The 21,156-nt window shown below is 38.4% G+C and overlaps 2 protein-coding genes across 2 annotated transcripts; both read right to left on the bottom strand.

The window, feature by feature from the left end:
* Positions 1 to 967: 967 nt before the first annotated feature.
* LOC124264870 lies at positions 968 to 2,854 on the bottom strand. The gene has a single exon (XM_046699646.1). The coding sequence runs from the start codon at positions 2,760 to 2,762 to the stop codon at positions 1,104 to 1,106; it is 1,659 nt and encodes a 552-aa protein (XP_046555602.1). The 5' UTR covers positions 2,763 to 2,854; the 3' UTR covers positions 968 to 1,103.
* LOC124264881 lies at positions 2,854 to 9,005 on the bottom strand (the record flags this gene model as incomplete). The annotated part of the gene is made up of 2 exons (XM_046699655.1): positions 2,854 to 3,289; positions 8,909 to 9,005. Coding segments are annotated over 2 exons (457 nt in total), but the record flags the coding sequence as incomplete, so codon positions are not given.
* Positions 9,006 to 21,156: the final 12,151 nt, after the last annotated feature.

Below are 21,156 nucleotides of genomic sequence, written 5' to 3'. Positions count from 1 at the left end.
ATCATGACCATCACACGTTTCCCCATCATGACCTTCACACGTTCTCCCATCATGACCTTTCACACGTTCCCCATCATGACCTTCACGTTCCCCATCATGACCTTCACACGTTCCCCATCATGACCTTCACACGTTCCCCATCATGACCTTCACACGTTCCCCATCATGACCTTCACACGTTCCCCATCATGACCTTTCACACGTTCCCCATCATGACCTTCACGTTCCCCATCATGACCTTCACACACGTTCCCCATCATGACTTCACACGTTCCCCATCATGACCTTCACACGTTCCCATCCACACGTTCTCCATGACCTTCACACGTTCCCCCATCATGACCTTCACACGTTCTCCCATCATGACCTTCACACGTTCTCCCATCATGACCTTCACACGTTCTCCAATCATGACCTTCACACGTTCTCCAATCATGACCTCACACGTTCCCCTATCATGACCTTCACACGTTCTCCCATCATGACCTTCACACGTTCTCCAATCATGACCATCACACGTTCCCCCACCATGACCTTCACACGTTCTCCAATCATGACCTTCACACGTTCTCCCATCATGACCTTCACACGTTCTCCCATCGTGACCTTCACACGTTCTCCCATCATGACCTTCACACGTTCTCCAATCATGACCTTCACACGTTATCCAATCATGACCTTCACACGTTCTCCATCATTTCAACCAGCCCTAGGTGATGGCATGTTCTTTATACTTAAAGTCACCCGTCACTATGCACGTATCCTCCAGTCTCCATAGTATATATGGCGGAATATCTCCCCAGTGGTAGTGTTCCAGGTTTTTATATCTGTGGCATTATGTTCAGGGTGGTGAAACCGAATCCACAAATGGACAGCATAATTTTTAGTCCGCCAGTCATACAGACGCCCTTCGTTGTACAACAAGGGCAGCTCGCGCCAGTTAGGACGATGCATAGATGTAGCTTCTGTGTGTATAAGATTTGGGTATCTCTTAGCCAAAATCGCCGGAAGTTTAACCGAGTGGTAAGCCCAGTTACTATCGTCAAATGTTTTATACTCTTTATGCCATATCCTAAAAAATTCAGCCCAAGCTTTTCCTATCATTATTCCATTGCAAAGACCATCTGGGTTTCATACCCCATCGTTACGTCATAGTTAAGCAGAGGGCCTAACGGTTTCAGGACCATAGCATCCAGGTCGAAGTAGAACCCACCATATTCCATAACCGCTTCCAGGCGAACCACATCGGTCAGGTGCTCAGCAACTTTAACTCTTCTACCACGGATTTCAGAAGGCGCTGCTCGATACACAAGTGTGAGTTCTGGCACTTTTTCTTTAACTTCTGTCCAATAAGGGCCTTCTGGAACCATGTCATGCCAAAACAGGACCTTCTCAGGTTTGATGAACTTATGAGCAGCTAGAACAGACAGTAGGTGATGGAACCGGAACATGTTACCTTTAGCTTTACCTCCGTACCAGGTAAAGTGAGAAATACTTGGAACAATCCTTTCATTGTGGCTAATATTCAGCTTTAGGTCCACATTAGATTCTACCCTACTCATAAAATCCGGAAGGCGTATGTATTTGTACACCTTCTCCGAATCTTTGTCTTTGCACAAATTACCGTAAATGCATAGTTTTCCTTTTGTAGGAAGGGGTGTCATTTTCCAGTCTCCGTAATAGACATATCTAAATATCTCACCGGCAGAAGTGTTCCAGAATTTGATATCCTGGGGGTTGTGTTCACTTTTATGAAATTGTATCCCGAGGTGAACAGCGTAATATTTTTCCCTCCAGTTAAACAGCTTTCCTTCCAAAAACAAAGCATCCTCTTCAGAATGGTCAGGTCGATGCAAGGACGTTTTGTCTATGTGAATCAGGTTGGGATGTTCTTTGGCTACATGTGCTGACATACTTACGAAATGGGAAGTCCCGTTTTTGTCATCGAAAGTCTTGAATTCTCTGTGCCAAATCTTCAGGAAATCGGCATAGGGTTTCCCTATTATTATTCCATTGCATAAACCATCTGGATGGTCACCCATCACCACGTCATATTTCAACAAGGGGTCCAAGGGTCTGAGAACAATGGCATCAAGGTCTAAATACACACCACCATATTCTAGCACGGCTTCTAAGCCCACAACATGTGCCATATGCTCTGGAACTGATATTTTTCTGCCACGTATTTCAGACGGCGCTTTGCGGTACACAGGTACAACTTCCGGAACTTTCAGAAGCAATTCCTTCCAATAATTTCCACTTGGAACCAAATCGTGCCAGAACAGTATGTGATCCGGTTTGATAAATCTGTGAGCTGCTAGAAAAGCAATAAGTTGATGAAACCGAAAGTCATTACCATTCTTTAATCCGCCATACCATGTAAAATGAACAATATTTGGGATGACTTTCTCTTGATGGTCAATGTTCCGTTTTATATCCACAGTGGAATCGATATTTTTGAGAAAATCGTTCTCCCTCTCATAGGTATAAACTGTCGAGCTGTCATTCGTCCTGCAAATGTTGTTAAGAATACACGATTTCTTTAGGACATTGTTCGTGGGATTGACGTGTTGCCCTAGCAACTGCAGTTTCCAGTCGCCATAGTAGACCCACCTGAACATTTCTCCAACAGTAGTGTTCCAAGTTTTGATATCGGTAGGATTATGTTCCGTTTTATGCATCCGAATCCACAAATGGCAGGCGTAATTATTTTTCTTCCAATCATAAAGCTTCCCAACACCATATAACTTGTCAAGCTCCATCCAGTTGGGTCTGTGAAGAGATGTGGCCTCTGTGTGCACCAGGTTGGGGTACAGTTTCGCCAGCCTCCCGGGAGTTCTCACAGAATGGAAGTTCCATTGATTATCCTGAAAAGACTTATATTCCTTATGCCAGATCTTGAAAAACTCGGCCCACGCCGTACCAATTATTATGCCATTACACAAACCCCCCCTGGCGTCTCGTATCCCATGGCAACGTCAAATTTAAGGAGGGGATCTAGGGGCTTGAGTATCATGACATCTAAATCAAAATACAAACCCCCGAATTCCATCACTGCCTCGAGTCTAACCACGTCTGTAATATGTTCCGCAACTTGGACTCTCCGGCCTCGAATTTCCGTCGGTTCTTTCCGGAAAACAAGGCACAATTCCGGAACCTTCGCTTTCAACTCTTTCCAGTAATCTCCGGTCGGAACCATATCGTGCCAGAAATAGATCTTGCTGGGTTTGATGAATTTATGGGCTGACAAAACAGCGAGCATGTGGTGGAACCGGAAGTTATTTCCTCTCTTTTTAACCCTCCGTACCACGTGTAATGAACGACTCGAGGAACTACTTCACTCTTGTGGGTGATGTTTTTCTTGTAGTCAACACGTTCGATGAGATCGTAGAAATTAGCATGTCGTACGTAGGTATAGACTTTCCCCTCGGTGCTGTTTTTGCATATGTTCTCCTCAAGACAGTACAATCCGTGCGCCGTTGCTCGATGGAGTATCCGGATTTGGTTTCGTGGGTAATTCGGTTTTACAGCATTGGATTTGACAGCGTATTTGGGTGCGATGACGTTGTATACAACCAACAGACAAACGCAGGAAAACACCAAAGCAACGAACCACGATCTGGTGATTTTCATACTGGGTTATGTACTGTGGAGTCGTCAGCTCTAGGTTTATGCTTCTTATTAAACTGCGGTAAGACAATCTTCACGTTGCTCGGCAACACCTGAAAAATCGATAGCAGATGATATGAATTTGAAAAATTAATGTGCTTTAAGGTTAGTGTTACTGATACTGTAGGAAGAATGTGCATATATTATTAACAACCGCCACATATGTTCATACTGTGTAAAGTAGCAACAAAACTACAGCACCAAACATAAACTTCAGTGTCACTAGACGTGGCAAGTGATGAGACATATAAAGCGATGTTCATCGAGATCAAGCTGCTTGTAATTTTTAAAATGGATTGATAACAAAATTTACTTGTAAATGAGTTTTACGTCGCTTTTAGCAATATCCCAGCAAAATAATGGCGGATAGTATATAATAGCATATAATAGTATTTAAGGGTCACCTTGGAAACGTAATTGACCAGTCATGCTTTTTCAGCCTGGGTAATCACATACTGTCCATGGTGTGGAACACAATATACCAGGTTCATTTATAAGTTATTGAAAGGACCATCAGGCTACCCCACAGCCCCGTATTATGAGAAACGTTGAAAAGTCAGAATGATAAAATCACTAGAGAGCTAGATGTTTGTTTTGCCTCTCAGTTTTCACCTTTGAACACCAGTTAACAATGGCTCCACGAATCACGACCTTTTTCAGCTCACTTAATCAAATGTAAGTCCCATTATAAGCTGGACTGCATTATTATGATCGAGTGTTCCACGTAGCCTTGGTAAATCACATACACCTGTTCAGCTGGCATTAGTTTGGCTGAAGAGGTTGCTGTCACCACGGGTACTACATATGCACCTGAGACCGTTCTGTGTAGAGAATTCTACCCTTAACAAAGTCAAAATACAGAAACATACCCGGTAATCCGCAACGTAAACCGAAACCGTATACATGTAGTATACAAATGATTGCGAGTGTCCCAGAGGTACAGATGAGCTGTACATATCTGCGTGAATTACGTTTGACTTCATTTGAGACCGATGAATTGCTCACAAACACAAAATCTAATAAATGCAACAAAATCAAACTTTGCCCAGTCACATGAAATCGACAGACCAACTCTGATGATTTTGTCTCATAATTTTGGACACCTTAATAAAATAGTAGTTTAACAAACAATCATTATTTTGTTGTCACTTTTCGCTGTTTCTTACGAGGGAGGACCACTTGCTGGTAGAACAGCCAGGTGTGCGAGTTGTGCGTGTGAAATTGAAATTTCACTGCACACGCTTATTGATTACCTGGCTGTTAAGTTACAGAATCTAAAATACAATATATAGCCAGTTAAAATGTGTAAGCCACCATAATGGTTAAGAGAGACGTTGAAAGCATTTGAGTCTATGACATCACAAACCATGTTTAAAAAATGAATAAATATATCATAAAGGGGAACCTTTCACACCATAACAACTTAAAATCAAATCTAGAGCTAATAACAAATAACAGGTTCTATTGCAACACATGAACTTTGCACCTTGCAGTCTTTCTTATCGTTTCTCATATTACAGATCACATACAAATACAAATCACGTAAACCAACTTGATTATAGTTCTACAGTTAATGAAAAAACGGCAAAATACCCAGCTGAGTTTGTGTGTGGGGGGTGGGGTGATTACAATTTATTCAGTTACTCAAGGCAAAGGATGCCCAATCGAGATGAACACAAGCGAGTACATAACTCAATGACCCAAAATGTTATTTGTAGCTCTATATCTGGAGTGGTAGATCTGTTATGCATCGCGAAGTATTCTGCGTACATGCTCTTTTCATATATTACGCAAACGCATCTAATACAACACGTACAGTATGACAGGTCCGATCAAGAAGAAGTACATTGCGGAATGGAATCGTCCTGAGGTACGCTTCTGTATTCTGATTTTGGCTCGGGTACGTTTCAGTATACAGAGGGTAAAGATGATAAAACGTCGTTCGAACCTTGACTCTATGTAGTGAAAGTAATGTATTACTCTTTAACTCTTTATTTTATTTATTTCTTCTGCAGTTTCAGCATCGCGCTTGATGTTACGATTGAAACCATCTAACACATTGAACCGTTAGAAAAAAAATAAACTTGAAAACTGAATTTGACATAACATAACAAATACTGTCGAAGAATTACTAGGTTAAAACAGGCGCCGAATCACTGCAGACGTAACGTCAAAAATATTATTATGATATGGATACACAATGTCAACTAGATAAGCCCACTTTTAGATCATAGGGGTGACACTAGTTTATCATTGCGTAATCAACAGTCAACAGACCAGGAAATGTTGCGTAAACCCAAACATGACATGTGTTACATGATTATGATGCACGTATTAAATACATCGCAATTGAATAGTCATGTTTGTTTGTTTCATTTTACGCCATATATAAAAATATTCTTGCTTCTCATTACAGAAATATTCGACCCGACTTTAAGATTTGTTTAAGTCATTACAATAGAGATAATGCAACTTTGAATCTCAAAATGTGCATGAATTTTTCACACTTCTAAGTTTTGATTCTCTGTAGGAGCAAAAGTGTAAATTTCCACAGAAATGAAGGGGTTTTGGACATAAATTAAAATGTAAAAATAAAATCCGCCCGCCCGACCCATATTTTTTTTAAGAGGTGATGAGAAACAAGTATATATTTAATGTGGCCTTAATCAAATATCGGAGTATATACTTTCTCATGCCGGCAGTGGATTTCAGGGTCAGTAGCCGTTGTTTAACAAAGGCATATACGTCAAACAAACAGAGTTCACTGGGAAAAAAATCCACATTTACAAGCTTGGAAATGTCTTGGAAAGATATAGTGCTATAGTGGCACTGGGGCGGCATGAGTGTTTCATGGGGGCGTTAAGGCGACTGGCGGTAGTCTTTGATGTTTGGTGTTGTTTTAGTAATGATTGTTTAACGGATTAACGAAAGGATTATCGACTTGACTAGTCGAAATTGCAGTGGTGAACACATTTTAAATGTTCAATGTTTTGGGTGAAAAGTGAATTTTGTCACGTTTAGTTTAAGTATGTGTCATCATAAGCTTATATTTAGTGAGTTAGAGTTAATTTCGTACAAGGGCCACCGACCCGTTATACAATTATAAAGATGACAATACAATCCAGCGCCATATATAATATTAAGCTGTATGCTAACATGTACAATGTCTCATTTAATCTTATACTCTATATTCAAAAACTTCGCTCTTTTTGTCAATGCAAGAAATATAAACTTAGCAAGATTGTTAACAGTTGTAGAATTGCAAGACAATAATAAGTTGATAAATTTAGTTTCACATGGATTATTTATGTAGTATTGTGGGAGCAGGCTGTTTCTCAGATCACAGTAAAATGAACATTCAATAAAGAATTGGTACTCTGATTCAATGGTAAGTACAATACACAGAGGGCAGAATCGCTCATGTTGTTTTATATTTACTTTTCGCCCATATTCCAACATTAAAGGATGGTCTGAACAACGAAACTTACTCAAAGCAAAACGAATCGTTGCGTTGCCGTCAATCGTTGAGTTGCCCTCCTAGGGGATCGAGTGATGGTGTCACCATGCACTAATTTCCACCGGACCCCGTAGTTCGTGCTAAATGGGTTATGTTTGTGAGTGCGAAGCGAGCGTTGTGGAAGCTTGGAACGATATCTTAAATGTGTTCAGATCGCTTCGCGGAAGTTAAAGAATCAAAACTACTTACTAGTTGTAGTACAATATGTACATGATTGATGACCAAAACGATTTTCCATGACACAACTTGAAGCATAACGATTTCTTTCTCGGAAGCGAGGTTGTGGTGGAAGTGACAATAATATATACAAAATATATTCACTTTGATAAAAAAAGTTGATTTTCATGTAAAATTTTGATTTCATAGTAATGTTGACTTTTTAAAAATGTTATTGTGTTGGTGGTTTTTATTTTTATTTGGGTGGCATTTGTCCGGGTGGCTTTTGTTCGGGTGTCATTTGTCCTAGGCCCGCTCGGAGGCTAGGCAAAGCAGGTGACAAAGTTAAATGACAGCAGATTGTGAGAACATATAGCTTTCATTTTTCACAACAGTTGTCACGATTTCTGTTCCTGCTGAGCTGTAGGCTCGTTCGATATCTCGCGATGTCATTATCGCGATAATGCACCGAGGAGATCATCAAAGGAGTGGATTGCTTAAAGGTCACATGCAACAAAAAAAAATCAAACATAATAAAAACACAGTTATCACTTATTTATGACATATAATATACATTGCTGGTTATGAAAAAACATATAAACAAAATTAAAAGCGTACAATCGCAAATCAAAAGTGTAATATTTTGTACTTGGGTTTACTTCCCTAGAAACGAAGCAGCCGGGATACCGAACCCAGTCAGAGCGGGTGGGTGTGCACTCAAGTGTAACGGCTGGTTCATTTGCAGATGCCCCCACGGCTCATTGTGTGTGTATATATAGAGATGTTAGGTTTTGTAAATACGGTGTCGTACCGGGAAGGCTAAAATGTATTTTTCAGATGTCCCGGGAAGGCTAAAATGTATATTTCGGATTTCCCGGGAGAGAGCTAATTAGGGGAGTACCGCCAAAGCTAAAGATACGGTGCCGGGAAGCATAATCCATGCCGGGAGTAGATACATTTCTTTTCAAAACATTGTTATAATAGAGTATTTATCAGAACAGAATAGAACATAGAATTTATTAAGACTTGAACCAGTCTTCTATTCGATTAAGATTTAAAGATAAACAATGGACACATATTATTTCTTCCCTAGGTACATTATGGTATCTTCCAACTTCAATATGTAGCAGGCATCTTTATCTTCTTCGCTTGTTTAGACCTGTATTTAAGTGGCGTTTTAATTTCAGATGTATTTAATTCGAAAAACATTGCTATAATATTTAAGTTGCAAACTGACACCAATGCAATGATTTGATACTTCCTAAGAAATTGTCAAAGTTTCCGTGCAGCGTGACGCCATAACAGATGCAAAATCACGCAGAACGACAACGGTAATTATCAGCATTTCTGGCTTCTTCTCTTACTTACAAAGAAAACATATAACAATACACAGATAGTCAGAGTCACTCTGATTACTTACATTTCATATTTATGTACAAACGATCCCTGAAGCAAGGGAAGAGTCCTCGCAAAATCCTGTGTACCCTTGTCATCGGTTGTGATGTGGTTTAAACATATTTTTATTTCGTCAATGCAGAAATCTGGATAGGCGAACAAGCCTAGTGGCTTATATAAACGCCGCTCCAGTACACGGTTCCAATATAGCTGGATACATATTTGAAATAGACGGACAAGAAAAGAATTATATTGAGACAAGATTACACTCAGAAAAATGATTGAATAATAAATATGTGGTTATGGTGTTGGTTATGCCTAGCAACGAAAAGAGCTGCCGCAGAAAATCAAGTTATATAGATCTTTTCTTGCATTGAATATACATGTATATGTAGAGATGATAATCACTGGAAGCGCTTACTTTTAGAAATAAACTGGTGTAATGAGTTGAGAATGTCACAATTTGTTGAGTTATCCAATGCGTCGTTACCGTATAAGGTAGTTTCACATCGTATCCTTGAATATAAAAATACACCGTTGTTCTTAAATTTTGATAGTTCCGACATGTAAAAGGTAGTGAATGACGTCTTCGTTATAATGACCACATGAACACTTAGCTGTTTCTGATATATGTCGATTATATCTGTCTGCGTTCAGATCACTACAGCCGAGCTTGAGGCGACAATGGATGATTTGACAAAATCTAGTCCCAAAATTTAAATCAAAGTAGTTGTCAGTTTCTGCTGGATTTATCATGGTTTTAAACTGCCTCACAGAAATAGCGTTAACAGCTCCATCGGGCAATGAATTCCACGACATAATCGCGCTCGGTAAGAATGATTGTGAATATCTTTGTGTTCTACAGTTAATAGTTTGAATGGAAGTACTATCTCTAAGATTATAGTTGCTTTGTTGAAATACTCTACCTGGTACAAGATCATTCAGATAATCAGGAATCAGACGATGATACATTTTATAGAAAGTTATAAGTTTAGAGCGATATCGTCTTTGTTTCAGTGTGCTGTAATTGGTTTCCTTGTATATTTTATCATGACTGGTGCCACGAACCGCACCGCATATAGTTCTTAATGCGTCTAAGTGTAAAATTTTCCAGTAAAATCGCCTGTTCAATCGTACAATTATCCCATATATGACCGCAGTAATCAAAAAGTGGTAAGATAAAGGAGTTATATAAAGTATTTAGCGTTTTCCGAGATAAACGATATTTCAAACTTCTCAGACAATTGATCATTGGACTTATTTTCTTTACCATGTCACCTATATGAACTTTCCAAGAACAATCGCTTTGAAGTGTTATACCTAAGTGTTTATGGTTATCAACTTCTTTAATAGTCTCGCCATTCATTAGCAAGTTCGGCCTGGCATAATTTTCGTTTTACGAGTGAATGTTATACTCTCAGTCTTACTAGGATTAAAACTTACCTGCCACTTTCTGGCCCAGTCTGAAATTTTTGCCAAATAATTGTTTATAATTGCGGCTGCTGTAATATGATCATCTATTATAGCATATATTGATGTATCATCAGCAAAAAGGCGAATGTTACTGTCTATACCATCTACAATGTCATTAATATAAATGATAAACAGAAGTGGTCCTAATACGGAACCCTGCGGTACACCAGCTTCCACAGATTTGATACCTGAACTATATCCATTTATTACCACTTTCTGCATTCTACTATCTAAATAACTTACAAACCACTCCAAAGTTCTCCTGTATACCATAAGCATAAAGTTTATGAATAATACCTTTGTGCCAAACTTTGTCAAAGGCTTTACTTACATCGCAGAATACCGCTCTGATTTCCTTTTCCTTGGTCTACGGCACTTGCGATAAAATTATAGAGATAAGTTAGTTGATTTACTGTAGAATCACCAGGCATAAATCCAGATTGTAAGTTTGATAAAATATTGTTATCCCTGAGGAAGTTGAAGACGTATTTAAAAATGCATTTTTCAAAAACTTTAGCGACACAGCTTGTTTACGCTACAGGTCTATAGTTTGAGCAATCGTGTTCATCACCTTTCTTATAAAGCGGAATCACCGAAGCTAGTTTCCAAGAAGTAGGATACGTTTTATTACGAAGGAGATGTTGAACAACAGCTAACAACGGGGTTAAAGAGGTTGCAGTTAGTTTCAGTATGATGTTTCCAATGCCATCAGGCCCCGTGGCTTTCGATGTATCTAGACTCAGAAGAATATCGCGAACATCTACATTACTTATTGTGATAGATGACATAGGATGATCGATTTCACGCGGTGCGAAATCAGTCGGATCGGCGTTAGGGTCAGCAACTTGGGATTGTTCTGAGAAAAATGAGTTGAGTACATCAGCAATATCTTGTTCATTGTCATAAACTATGTTATTGCTGACAATTGATGGAAAGGACGATTTTATCGAATTTGTTTTAACATAATTCTTAACTAATCGCCACCACATTTTAGTACCATGAGTGTTATTTATAGATTCATCAACTCTTGCATCAAAAGCATGTTTTGCATTTCTAACTGTTGCTATTACTTTGTTCCGAAGTGATCTGAACTTAGTCCAATCATTAGGAAGGTTTCTGTTTTTTGCAATCTTATGAACACGATTTCGTTTTCTTATTAAGGATCGGATTTCGTTATTCATCCACGCGGGATCTTTGGTTCTAATTATTTACAGTTTTATTTGGAATATGTTCATTCATGATATTCAATAACAAGGATGTAAGGTTTTCAGTGTTATTATCTACGTTCCCCGAAGAGAAAAATATATCTGAGTTTATCTCTTTGATAGTTTCATTCATACCATTAACATCTATTGAAGAATAATCATAGATTTTCCTTTTGAATGAATTCTTGTGCTGCATCATTTCTGCTATGTTAACAAATACGGGGCAGTGATCGCTGCATATGGGATGTAATACGCCAGAATCTATGACAACGTCGACGCGAGAAACAAATATCAAATCGATCAAAGTTTTACTACTTGCGGTTATTCTAGTAGCATCCGTGATTATTTGTCGAAAGCCGTAGTAACTTTGTATAAAGTCTATCTTTTGATTATTTCCATGAAGAACGTCAATATTGAAATCTCCGGTTATAATTGTCTGCATATTAAGATCAACTGCGTTACCTATTGATTCATCGATCAAATTCCAATATTCGGAGCTCTTGTCGGCGCGATAAACAGTTCCAATCAGGTAGTTTCTTGTTTTACATTTAGTCTGTATCCATATCGCCTCAAGTCCGACTATGTCTAAATCAGACTTCAACAACGCACAAATAGTATCTTTTACATAGACTGCTACACCGCCACCGCGAGTTTGTCTGTCTTTACGGAAAGGTAGATGGAAGCCAGGAATTTTTATATCAATGTTATTTGTATGGGAAGTTAACCAAGTTTCGGTTAGACATATCACATCATAACATCCAAGTTCAACTCTTAAAATATCTAATTTCTCCTTAAGACTACGTACATTTAGATGGACTATCCTTAAAGCATTTGTGCATTTAGGTCCTGGATTAGGATGAATATCTCCACAGCACAGTAACAAAAGTGAAATCATTATGGAAACACAACTGCCATACAGACAACGAAATTTGAATAGATGTTGATAAAGAGCAAATTTACCTGAGTGTTTAGAATGAAGTGCTGCAGCAAATGTACCCACTGCCTGTCTATACTGTGATATTTCAACCGACATCGAAAATTAGAATCTGGTGACAAATATAGTAGACAGTGGGTCTTGAGGATGCAAAACTGCATAGGCACACACCAACATCATAACTTAATGATATAATACGTAAACAAAACAAGGGCATTCTTTTCTTGTCACATTCATAACAGAAATAATCAAACAAACAGAAGAGGAAAGGGTAAAAAAGGAAAGACAAAAACATTTGTCTAGTTAGTGAAAGGAAAATTCGAGAAAATTTCTTATATATAATGTTTTCAAATTGCCTATAAATGAAAGTGATATCAATTGCCCAAAATATCTACATCAAAACATAGTTAACAGTAGTGGGAAGATTTGTATCCGTGTCGACGCGTATGTGCATGTGCGAGAACACGATGTGGGCGCTTAGCACGAGAATGTGTGCGTGCGTGTGTGTGTTAAGGATGCATGTTCAGGGCACAACCAAGACGGACTGGATACCTGTGCGATAAGATGCATGGTGTTGTGAAACAACGTGAGTACTGCTGTTTGTTACATATCCTATTCTATATAGACAATACTTTACCACAGACGGAAATAAAAAGGGTACTATAAGAAATGTATAATAATGATTTGTATTGTACAGTAGTTGAGTCAAGTGTTAATTGACACAAATAGCTTATTGTGCACATTGTAGAAATGCAAACTATCATAAATGTATTGAACGTATCATGATCACTCATGAGTATGTTATTCAGATCATGGTGACCTCTTATGTCTTTTATCAGATCAAAACATAGCGTCCATGTGCTTTAAAAATGAAGCCGTAAACGTGTCAATTTCATTTAAGCGAGTGTTTAACGGGTTGCGAATTAAACACACACACACACATACACATAAACATATATATATATATACACACACACATACACCCGTGACCATACACACACAAACATATATACATGTATAAACATAAACATACATACAAATACACACACATACACACACACACACACACACACACACACATACACACACATATATATATATATATATATATATATATATATATATATATATATATATATATATGCATAGAAAGAGAGAGAGTTAACCTTTGATCATATTCATATAAATTACCCCAAATATCTATATCATATCATAGTTAACAGTAATGAGTTTGTATCCATGTCGACTCATGTCCATTGCAAGAGACCACGATGTGGGCGCTTAGCACGAGAATGTGTGTGTTAAGGATGCATGTTCGGGGCACGACCAAAACGGACTGGATACCTGTGCTATTAGATGCATTGTGTTGTGAAACAACGTGAGTACTGTTGTACTGTTGTTTGTTACATATCCTATTCTATATAGACATATTTAATGCTTTACCATAGACGGAAATAAAAAAGGGTAATGTACAAATGTATAATAATGATTTGGATAATACAGTAGTTGATTCAAGTGTTAATTGGCACAGATAGCTTATTGAGCACATTGTAGGAATGCAAAATACTATAAATGTATTGAACATAGCCCGATCACTCATGAGTATGTTATTCGACAACGCTGATACACACACGTGTGATGTCACACGTCAACATTGTTGTAGTACTACATATTAGGCAATATCTTTGAGGTGAAGGTCGGATGAAAAAAAAGTAAACACAATCGTCCTATCCTTCTGATTACACTTTCAGTACTATGATGTATATTTTGCGTATCCTACAGATATTTTTTTTCATGAAACCAATTTCAGTAGATTCTACCTACATTTAGCCTTGTTCAATATCATATCATACGTGGATATAGGGTATACGTTTTTTATTCTTTGAAAGTTTTTGATTGTTTGAATAAAAGTTACAAAAGAAATGGACACATTTAGAGTATCACACCATATTTTAAACCTTTACACAAGTGTTAGTAGATCAAGCGTAGCCATAACTGCAACATTGACTTTAGGTCCTATAGTGTGCAATATTCAATACATTGGAACTAATATTGCAGTTTCATATGAACAAGTTAATGGACAGCGATTTAATTCAAACCTTATAAGTAAAACTGATAATATTAATGGAAATGATTTATGCATTTTATCTTGTAATTTTCAATCAAATTTAGTGAGAGAATCCAAAATAATTCATTTATTGATATTTTTTTACCATAAGATAACCTGTACATTGAATTGAAAACATAACATTTGCATTGTTATTCAAACTGTATTTCTATTTTGAAATACTTTGGGAATAACAAGATAAGCAGGTGCCCGTTCGGTCTCGCTTTATGCGTTGCTATGCAACAAAGTACCTCTTATACAATGTACGACATGGATTTAGGACCGCGTCGTACGACATGGATATGACGTCTTTGTGAAACGGTCGTAAAGGAGGTCGGAAGAGGGTCGTAAACAAGGTCGTAGGGTCTACGACCTCCTAAATTTAGGAGGCTTTTGTGGCCAGGAATTTTAGACATTATGTCATTCAATGTTGAGACTGTTGCTCTGCAGTCTTTCTGACTGCATCTCCATGAGATCCATTCTCTCCTTCTCTCTTGTTCAGAATGAACATATACCGGTAACCATTTACACATAGATATCTTCAACCACGAAAAGTAGGAAGAAACTTCTAGTCTAACTGTGCATTTACCATAACTGAATAATAACTGGAAATAATGGTGAAAACTGTCATTTCCAAAATTCTTATAGCAAGTTTCTGCAAGAAAATGAATAACTCACAACTTATGAATTGAGTGAACTAATTTATAAATCAAAGTGACTGTGTGAACTCACTAACATGGATTCAATCTCATACTGGTAGTCTGGTATACATGTCTTATTTCTTTCCTTGAGTGAACACGTTTTTTCATCTTGTAGAATCCCTTAAAACAACACCGTTGTTAAAACATCAAACATCAAACGATTTTTACCTTGACCCAAATGTCTAACCTACCCTTTATCTCGATAATGATACAAGAATGAATATGGGAACCCTCCTCTATGCATCGATAAGAATACCTATCAAACAAGCATGGAGTTGCTATTGGCGTGGCGTCGTGTTCTCATTGCAGGTTTTAACATTTTCAAACGTATATAATTGTCACCACAGCGACAAACCTATTTTACAGTTTAGTAGAAAACTTAACAGAAGCATCCAACCTGACCTTACAATGAGCGGTGTGATAATTCAATCACAAGCATCTAGACTTGACCCTTCAAAATAACTGTAACTGGATTAACATAAAGTCTATTGGCTGGCTTATTATGAAATTAATGTCTTGTCCAAATTGGAATCTTTCAAATGTATATTTGTCTCTGGAATCATCTGTGAGCTTGTGGGCTGATTTCTCTTGATCTATAATGAATGTTTTATTGAAACATTCTGTAACGTACTTCTTGTAAATGATCAAATTAATCTAGATACACTTATGATTCAGTAAAAAGGGAATTCATTTGAGTATTTGCTTCAATCCGCACATGTTTGGACAACACAACCAATTTTCTATTGACAAGTTCATGAGATTTTCGTGAATACGCCAATTGCACAAACTCAAATGGCCTCTCCCTTGTGACAGGTGTTAACTGGAGAATGTATTCTACTACGGTTAGTTCCCATGAAGCAGATTTGTAAAAACATAGGGTGATTACCTCCAAGACCTGGTGATCTCGAACAAAGGCCAGTGAATGTTTTAACAGGCACAAGGTTGATACGAAAAGTTGAAGGGGTAAAGAAATGAAACAAGCCTAAACTGATATTTGACATTTTCATGACATAATATATTTGGTGTTGCCACAATTAATCATCACAAGATGAAACATATCATGTGAAATATATCTCAACTATCATTTGGAGGGCCTTTTCAACGATCTTCTTAAATCTGCCATGCCAACACCCCAAGTAATAATAAGATACATAATTTTCAAATCATGTATGACCTATTTCAACTTGCTAGTATTACTGACCCTACGAAGGTCACCCAAAACTCTAGCACTTTGTTAGATATTAGTAGATTAGTAGATTAATCAATAACTTTGGCGAGACGTAGAACGTATCATCCCCGTAGACGTTGAGTGAACACATGAATCAGTATCATTATAATCTCAGTGAGCTAAACTCAGTAAATTAACTCAGTAAACTCGATCATATTTCAAAACAAGTTCAGAATTTTATAGCACCCAGTGTCTTAATCCCGTATAACAACACCGACGCAACATGAACGAGATTATACTGTAATAACAAAATCCTACTTCACGGGAATACCCCATTACGCCATGGCACGGGTTCACTTTTATGGCGTGTAATACCCTCAGTCAGTCAGTATATCTGGTACACTGTTATATAGTCCATATAGCGTAGGAGTATGGAATTTGTATTCATACGAACATTGAGAGGGGGGAAAATTAAACATATTTGCGCTTTTGTGGATAACAACTAAAACATACACTTGAAACTGACTTTTGAAAATGCTCGCCATACTAGCGGTAAATAGAACAGTCAATATCAATTTTTGACACATAGAACAAGAAGAATGCAGATGAGTGAAGTTAAACTAATATATACAATTGGTTCCTAGTTGGTCGCATAGGACGGCGAATAGTAAACACTTAATCTAAACATAATCCCAACTTTAAAAAATGTATCACTTCACGCGTGAGACGCAGTTGCATTGATATCAAGTACAAAGGGATAATATGAAAATATGGCTTATTCCTGCAGTTTTCATGAATAAATATGTCACATGCAAGATACATTATGTATATCAACAATAAGAACTCTAGCAGATCAAAAGATTCGTGAAATAGTTCAGTCTATACACTCATTGGCCGGGGATCCTTGGGAAAAAGGAGAAATTGAAAGAAGTAGTGGTAAAATCCTTCCTAAATTTCCAAAAATTTCCAAGCCTTGGAAACATCATCTTTCCAATTTTTGAAATTTTTGGAAATGTGATATTTCCAAATTGGAAATGTTTGGAAATCACCATTTTTTTTCTTGTGGTTATATCAATGAAAGAGGGCGGTGGGGTAGCCTAGTGGATAAAGCGCCTGCTCGTCACGCCGAAGACCCTGGTTCGATACTCCACATGGGTAAAATATGCAAAGTCAACTCTGGACACCAGAAAATGGCTTCACACATTGTAACCATGTGGGAATTGAACCCGGGTCTTCGGCGTGACGAGCCAACGCTTTAACCACTAGGCTACCCCACCACCCCGAGTGAAAGAAGAGGGACACTCCGAGTGTTACACACACGTCCTAGTTATTGCTTTACGCCGCACTCAGCAATATCCCTGTTATATAAAGACAGTCTGTAAATAATCGGGTCTGGACCAGACAAACCAGTGATTTAAATCAGAAGCATCGATCTACACAATTCGATTGCGATGAAATGCAATCGACATGGTCAATAAGACTGATCATTCAAGGAGTAGCTTAGACGCTGTTAGTCTGTCATACCGACCCTGCAACAAGTATATCTAAGAAAGCCCATGCAAGTCTAGAATATGTGGCAAGTCTAGATTACCACACTTTCAGTAAAATGAAGGAACACTCAGGACTCCTTTTCAGCATATCTTTTCTTTAAAATACGATTATTTCAGGGACTCGCTGTCAGTCTAAGTGGCTGTTCGAAACCTCTTATCCTTATCGGGATCAGAACCGAGTCAGTTCAATATCAATATCTGCGTGATTACAGTTACAACCGCAATTGTTTTTTAAAAAGTCCACCGAGAGTAATCACAATTATAACCACAAATTTTAAAAAATAAAAATCGTCAGAGTAACTGTACTCACATGAACCTGCAAACAGCCTTCGTGGATCTCCATATTACGAACGGATACTAAACGGTGACCATGGCAACGTAGCAGTTTGCTTCGGGTGACAAAATCAATCATTCAGTGATCTCCCGGCAATATGACTATTTACAGCCAAGGTGCGATCAACAGTAGTCTCATTTGGTGGTGGTAGTCACACACACGTAATACAATTAGAAAGAAATACGAAAGAGTATAAAATATCAATTTGTTACAAATTGATATTTTGTACTTTTTTTCCTCAGAGGTACAGATAAGCTGCATATCTGCGTAAATTATACGCAAATGTTTATTTGAAAACTCAATTTCTGTTAAGGCTATTGCGGACAAGCACGCTTGATATTTTATAAATACTCAATAAATTTGATCTTACATGCGTACACATAAAAATGTCAAATCTTAGCTTGTAAAATATGTAGACACATGCCGTTGGATAGATAAACAAAACTGAGGTATATTGAGAGGTTCTATTTCAAAGCATGAACTTAGCAGCTTGCAGTCTTTCTTATCGTTTCTTTTATTCCAGATCAAATATAAATAACAAACACGTACACCAACATTAAAGGTTTATTATATTTTTACAATTATTGGAAAATGGCTAAACACCCAAGTGCGTTTGAGTGAGGTGGGTACAATTCATTTGGTTACTCAAAGGAAAATTACCCAATTGAGATGAACACAAGGGAGTGCATAACTGGATGACCCCCCAAAAGTATCTGTAACTCTGTTTGTAGCGCTGTAATTAAGGATTTTTAAACGATTTTGGGATATAAATAAGTACGACATGCACTCTTTCCTATTTGATAGGGATAGTAGAATTTATTAAGTCCCGATATCTTAGTGCAATGGACGAAGAAATATGGAATGGGTGACTATATTTATAACTTATATATGTCATTAGTTATATTTAAGACGAGGTTTCAGAACACAGGAAACCGCCTCCATGCATGCTGTGGTGGTTAGAGCGTCCGCCCAGAGAGCGGAAGGTCGCGGGTTCGATCCCCGGGGAACTTCATACCAAAAGACGTTAAAATATGGTACTTATTGGTCCCTGCGTGGCGCTTGGCATTTATGGGTACAACAAGGACTGGTCGGCTCGGAGTCAGTATAATGTGTCTGAGTGGGGTATTCATGCGTCACTGCGGCATGGTATCTCAGTGGGCTAGCACTATAAAACCAGCTTAAGTCTGGGCTAGTACAAGCAGCCACACATACACTCACATGCACGTCGTCATATGTGCGAAATATTCTTAACTGCGACGTTAAACCCCATTTCACCTCACCTTCAGAACAGAGGAAAATCTCAAACACACACTACGTACCACAAAACGCGTTCAAATGGACAGCGGAATTTTTAAAAACATTCTAGATTGTGTCTAGGTTCGAAATTGTTACCTGCACAGCAACTACTGTCAAACACCCTAGTTTCGACCGTACAGTTGTCTTCAAAGGGAAAAAGAGTGAGTGAGTTTAGTTTGACGCCGCTTTTAGCAATATTCCAGCAATATCACGGCGGGGGGCACCAGAAATGGGCTTCACACAATGTGTCCATGTGGGGAATCGAACCCGGGTCTTCGGCGTGACGAGCGAACGCCTTAACCACTAGGCTACCCCACCGCCCCTCGAAGTGAAAGCTTGACCCCAGTTTCCCTCCGTTAGTAATCGTTGTGTCGGGCTACAGATAACACGACATATTCTTGTACGTCCCTTCAACTTCGACATACTAGACGCCGGGCTGGTAGTGTAGCCCAGTGGTTAAAGCGTTAACCCGTCACGCCGAAGATCAGGTTCGATTCTCCACATGGGTACAATGTGTGAACCCTATTTCTGGTGTCCCTTGCCTTGATATTGCTGGAATAGTACTAAAACGGCGTAAAACTCACTCACTACAATACGCACGCGTGAAGATCCGGGATAGAATTGATCTTCAGTAACCAATTGTGCAGATCGATGTTCATGCTGTTGATCACTGGATTGTCAGGTCCAGACACGATTATTTACAGACAGCCGCCATATAGCTGGAATACTGCTTAGTGCGGCGTAAAACTAAACTCACTCAGTCACTACAATACGCCTCCCAGCAACATGCAATCAAACATAGAAATTTTGGTGCAGCCCCTAACACACACACACACACGCACGCACGCACGCACGCACGCACGCACACTAAACCCGTCCCACCCCCCAATCTGGATCCGCCTATGACATACCAATATCCATAGTCAGTCCAGACATAAAGTGGACATGGTCTGGTTTCTCTGTCCGGTAGCCGTAGCGGTACTGGCTCAGTGGTACTCCCAAATATAGTCCCACGGTGATAGTTGCCCCGTAACCGCTGCATGAAACAGGACACATATTAACAGTCGTTTTCTCGCGGTAAATCTCTTACAGGTCTGTCAAGTGTCATTAACAATTTCCCTGTGTTTACAATTCTTGCAATAAGAAAATGAAGGTGTATGCACTGCCATCCTGCAGGAAGCAATTAACAGGCCTGTAAATTTGTCGGACGGGGGCTCTATATCTCGCATTATTTGTATGAATATTTGGGTGATAATTATTTCAAAGAACGCTGAACACGTAATACAATTTAAAAATCCCCATATTACCTCAATTTATTTCTGTGTATTTACGCTGAATCTAAAAAAAAACAAGACATGCTTGGGGAATACATGAGTGTAACGAAAGCGCATGGATATTAATGCCATACAAGTGCATCATGTTCCCCAAAGTTTTAAAACGTACATACAATCATCTTAATAAATATTTCCTACCAGAAATACACTGAGCACCCAGGAGGTAGGACGCGGAAATATTTTTTGCTTTGACTTAAGAGCAATAACAAAAAATACATATATTATATATTTAGCAAAATAACAAAATTATCTGACATACTTTTTTCTTTTTCTCACGCTTTATTAACACAAATAAAATAAAGGTGAGTGAGCTAAGA

This window comes from Haliotis rubra, unplaced genomic scaffold (assembly GCF_003918875.1).
Source record: "Haliotis rubra isolate DU_JTF1 unplaced genomic scaffold, ASM391887v1 Scf95, whole genome shotgun sequence".
NCBI lineage: Eukaryota > Metazoa > Mollusca > Gastropoda > Lepetellida > Haliotidae > Haliotis > Haliotis rubra.
Note: the sequence above shows the minus strand (reverse complement) of the source record. Positions and strands in the feature narration are given on the sequence as shown.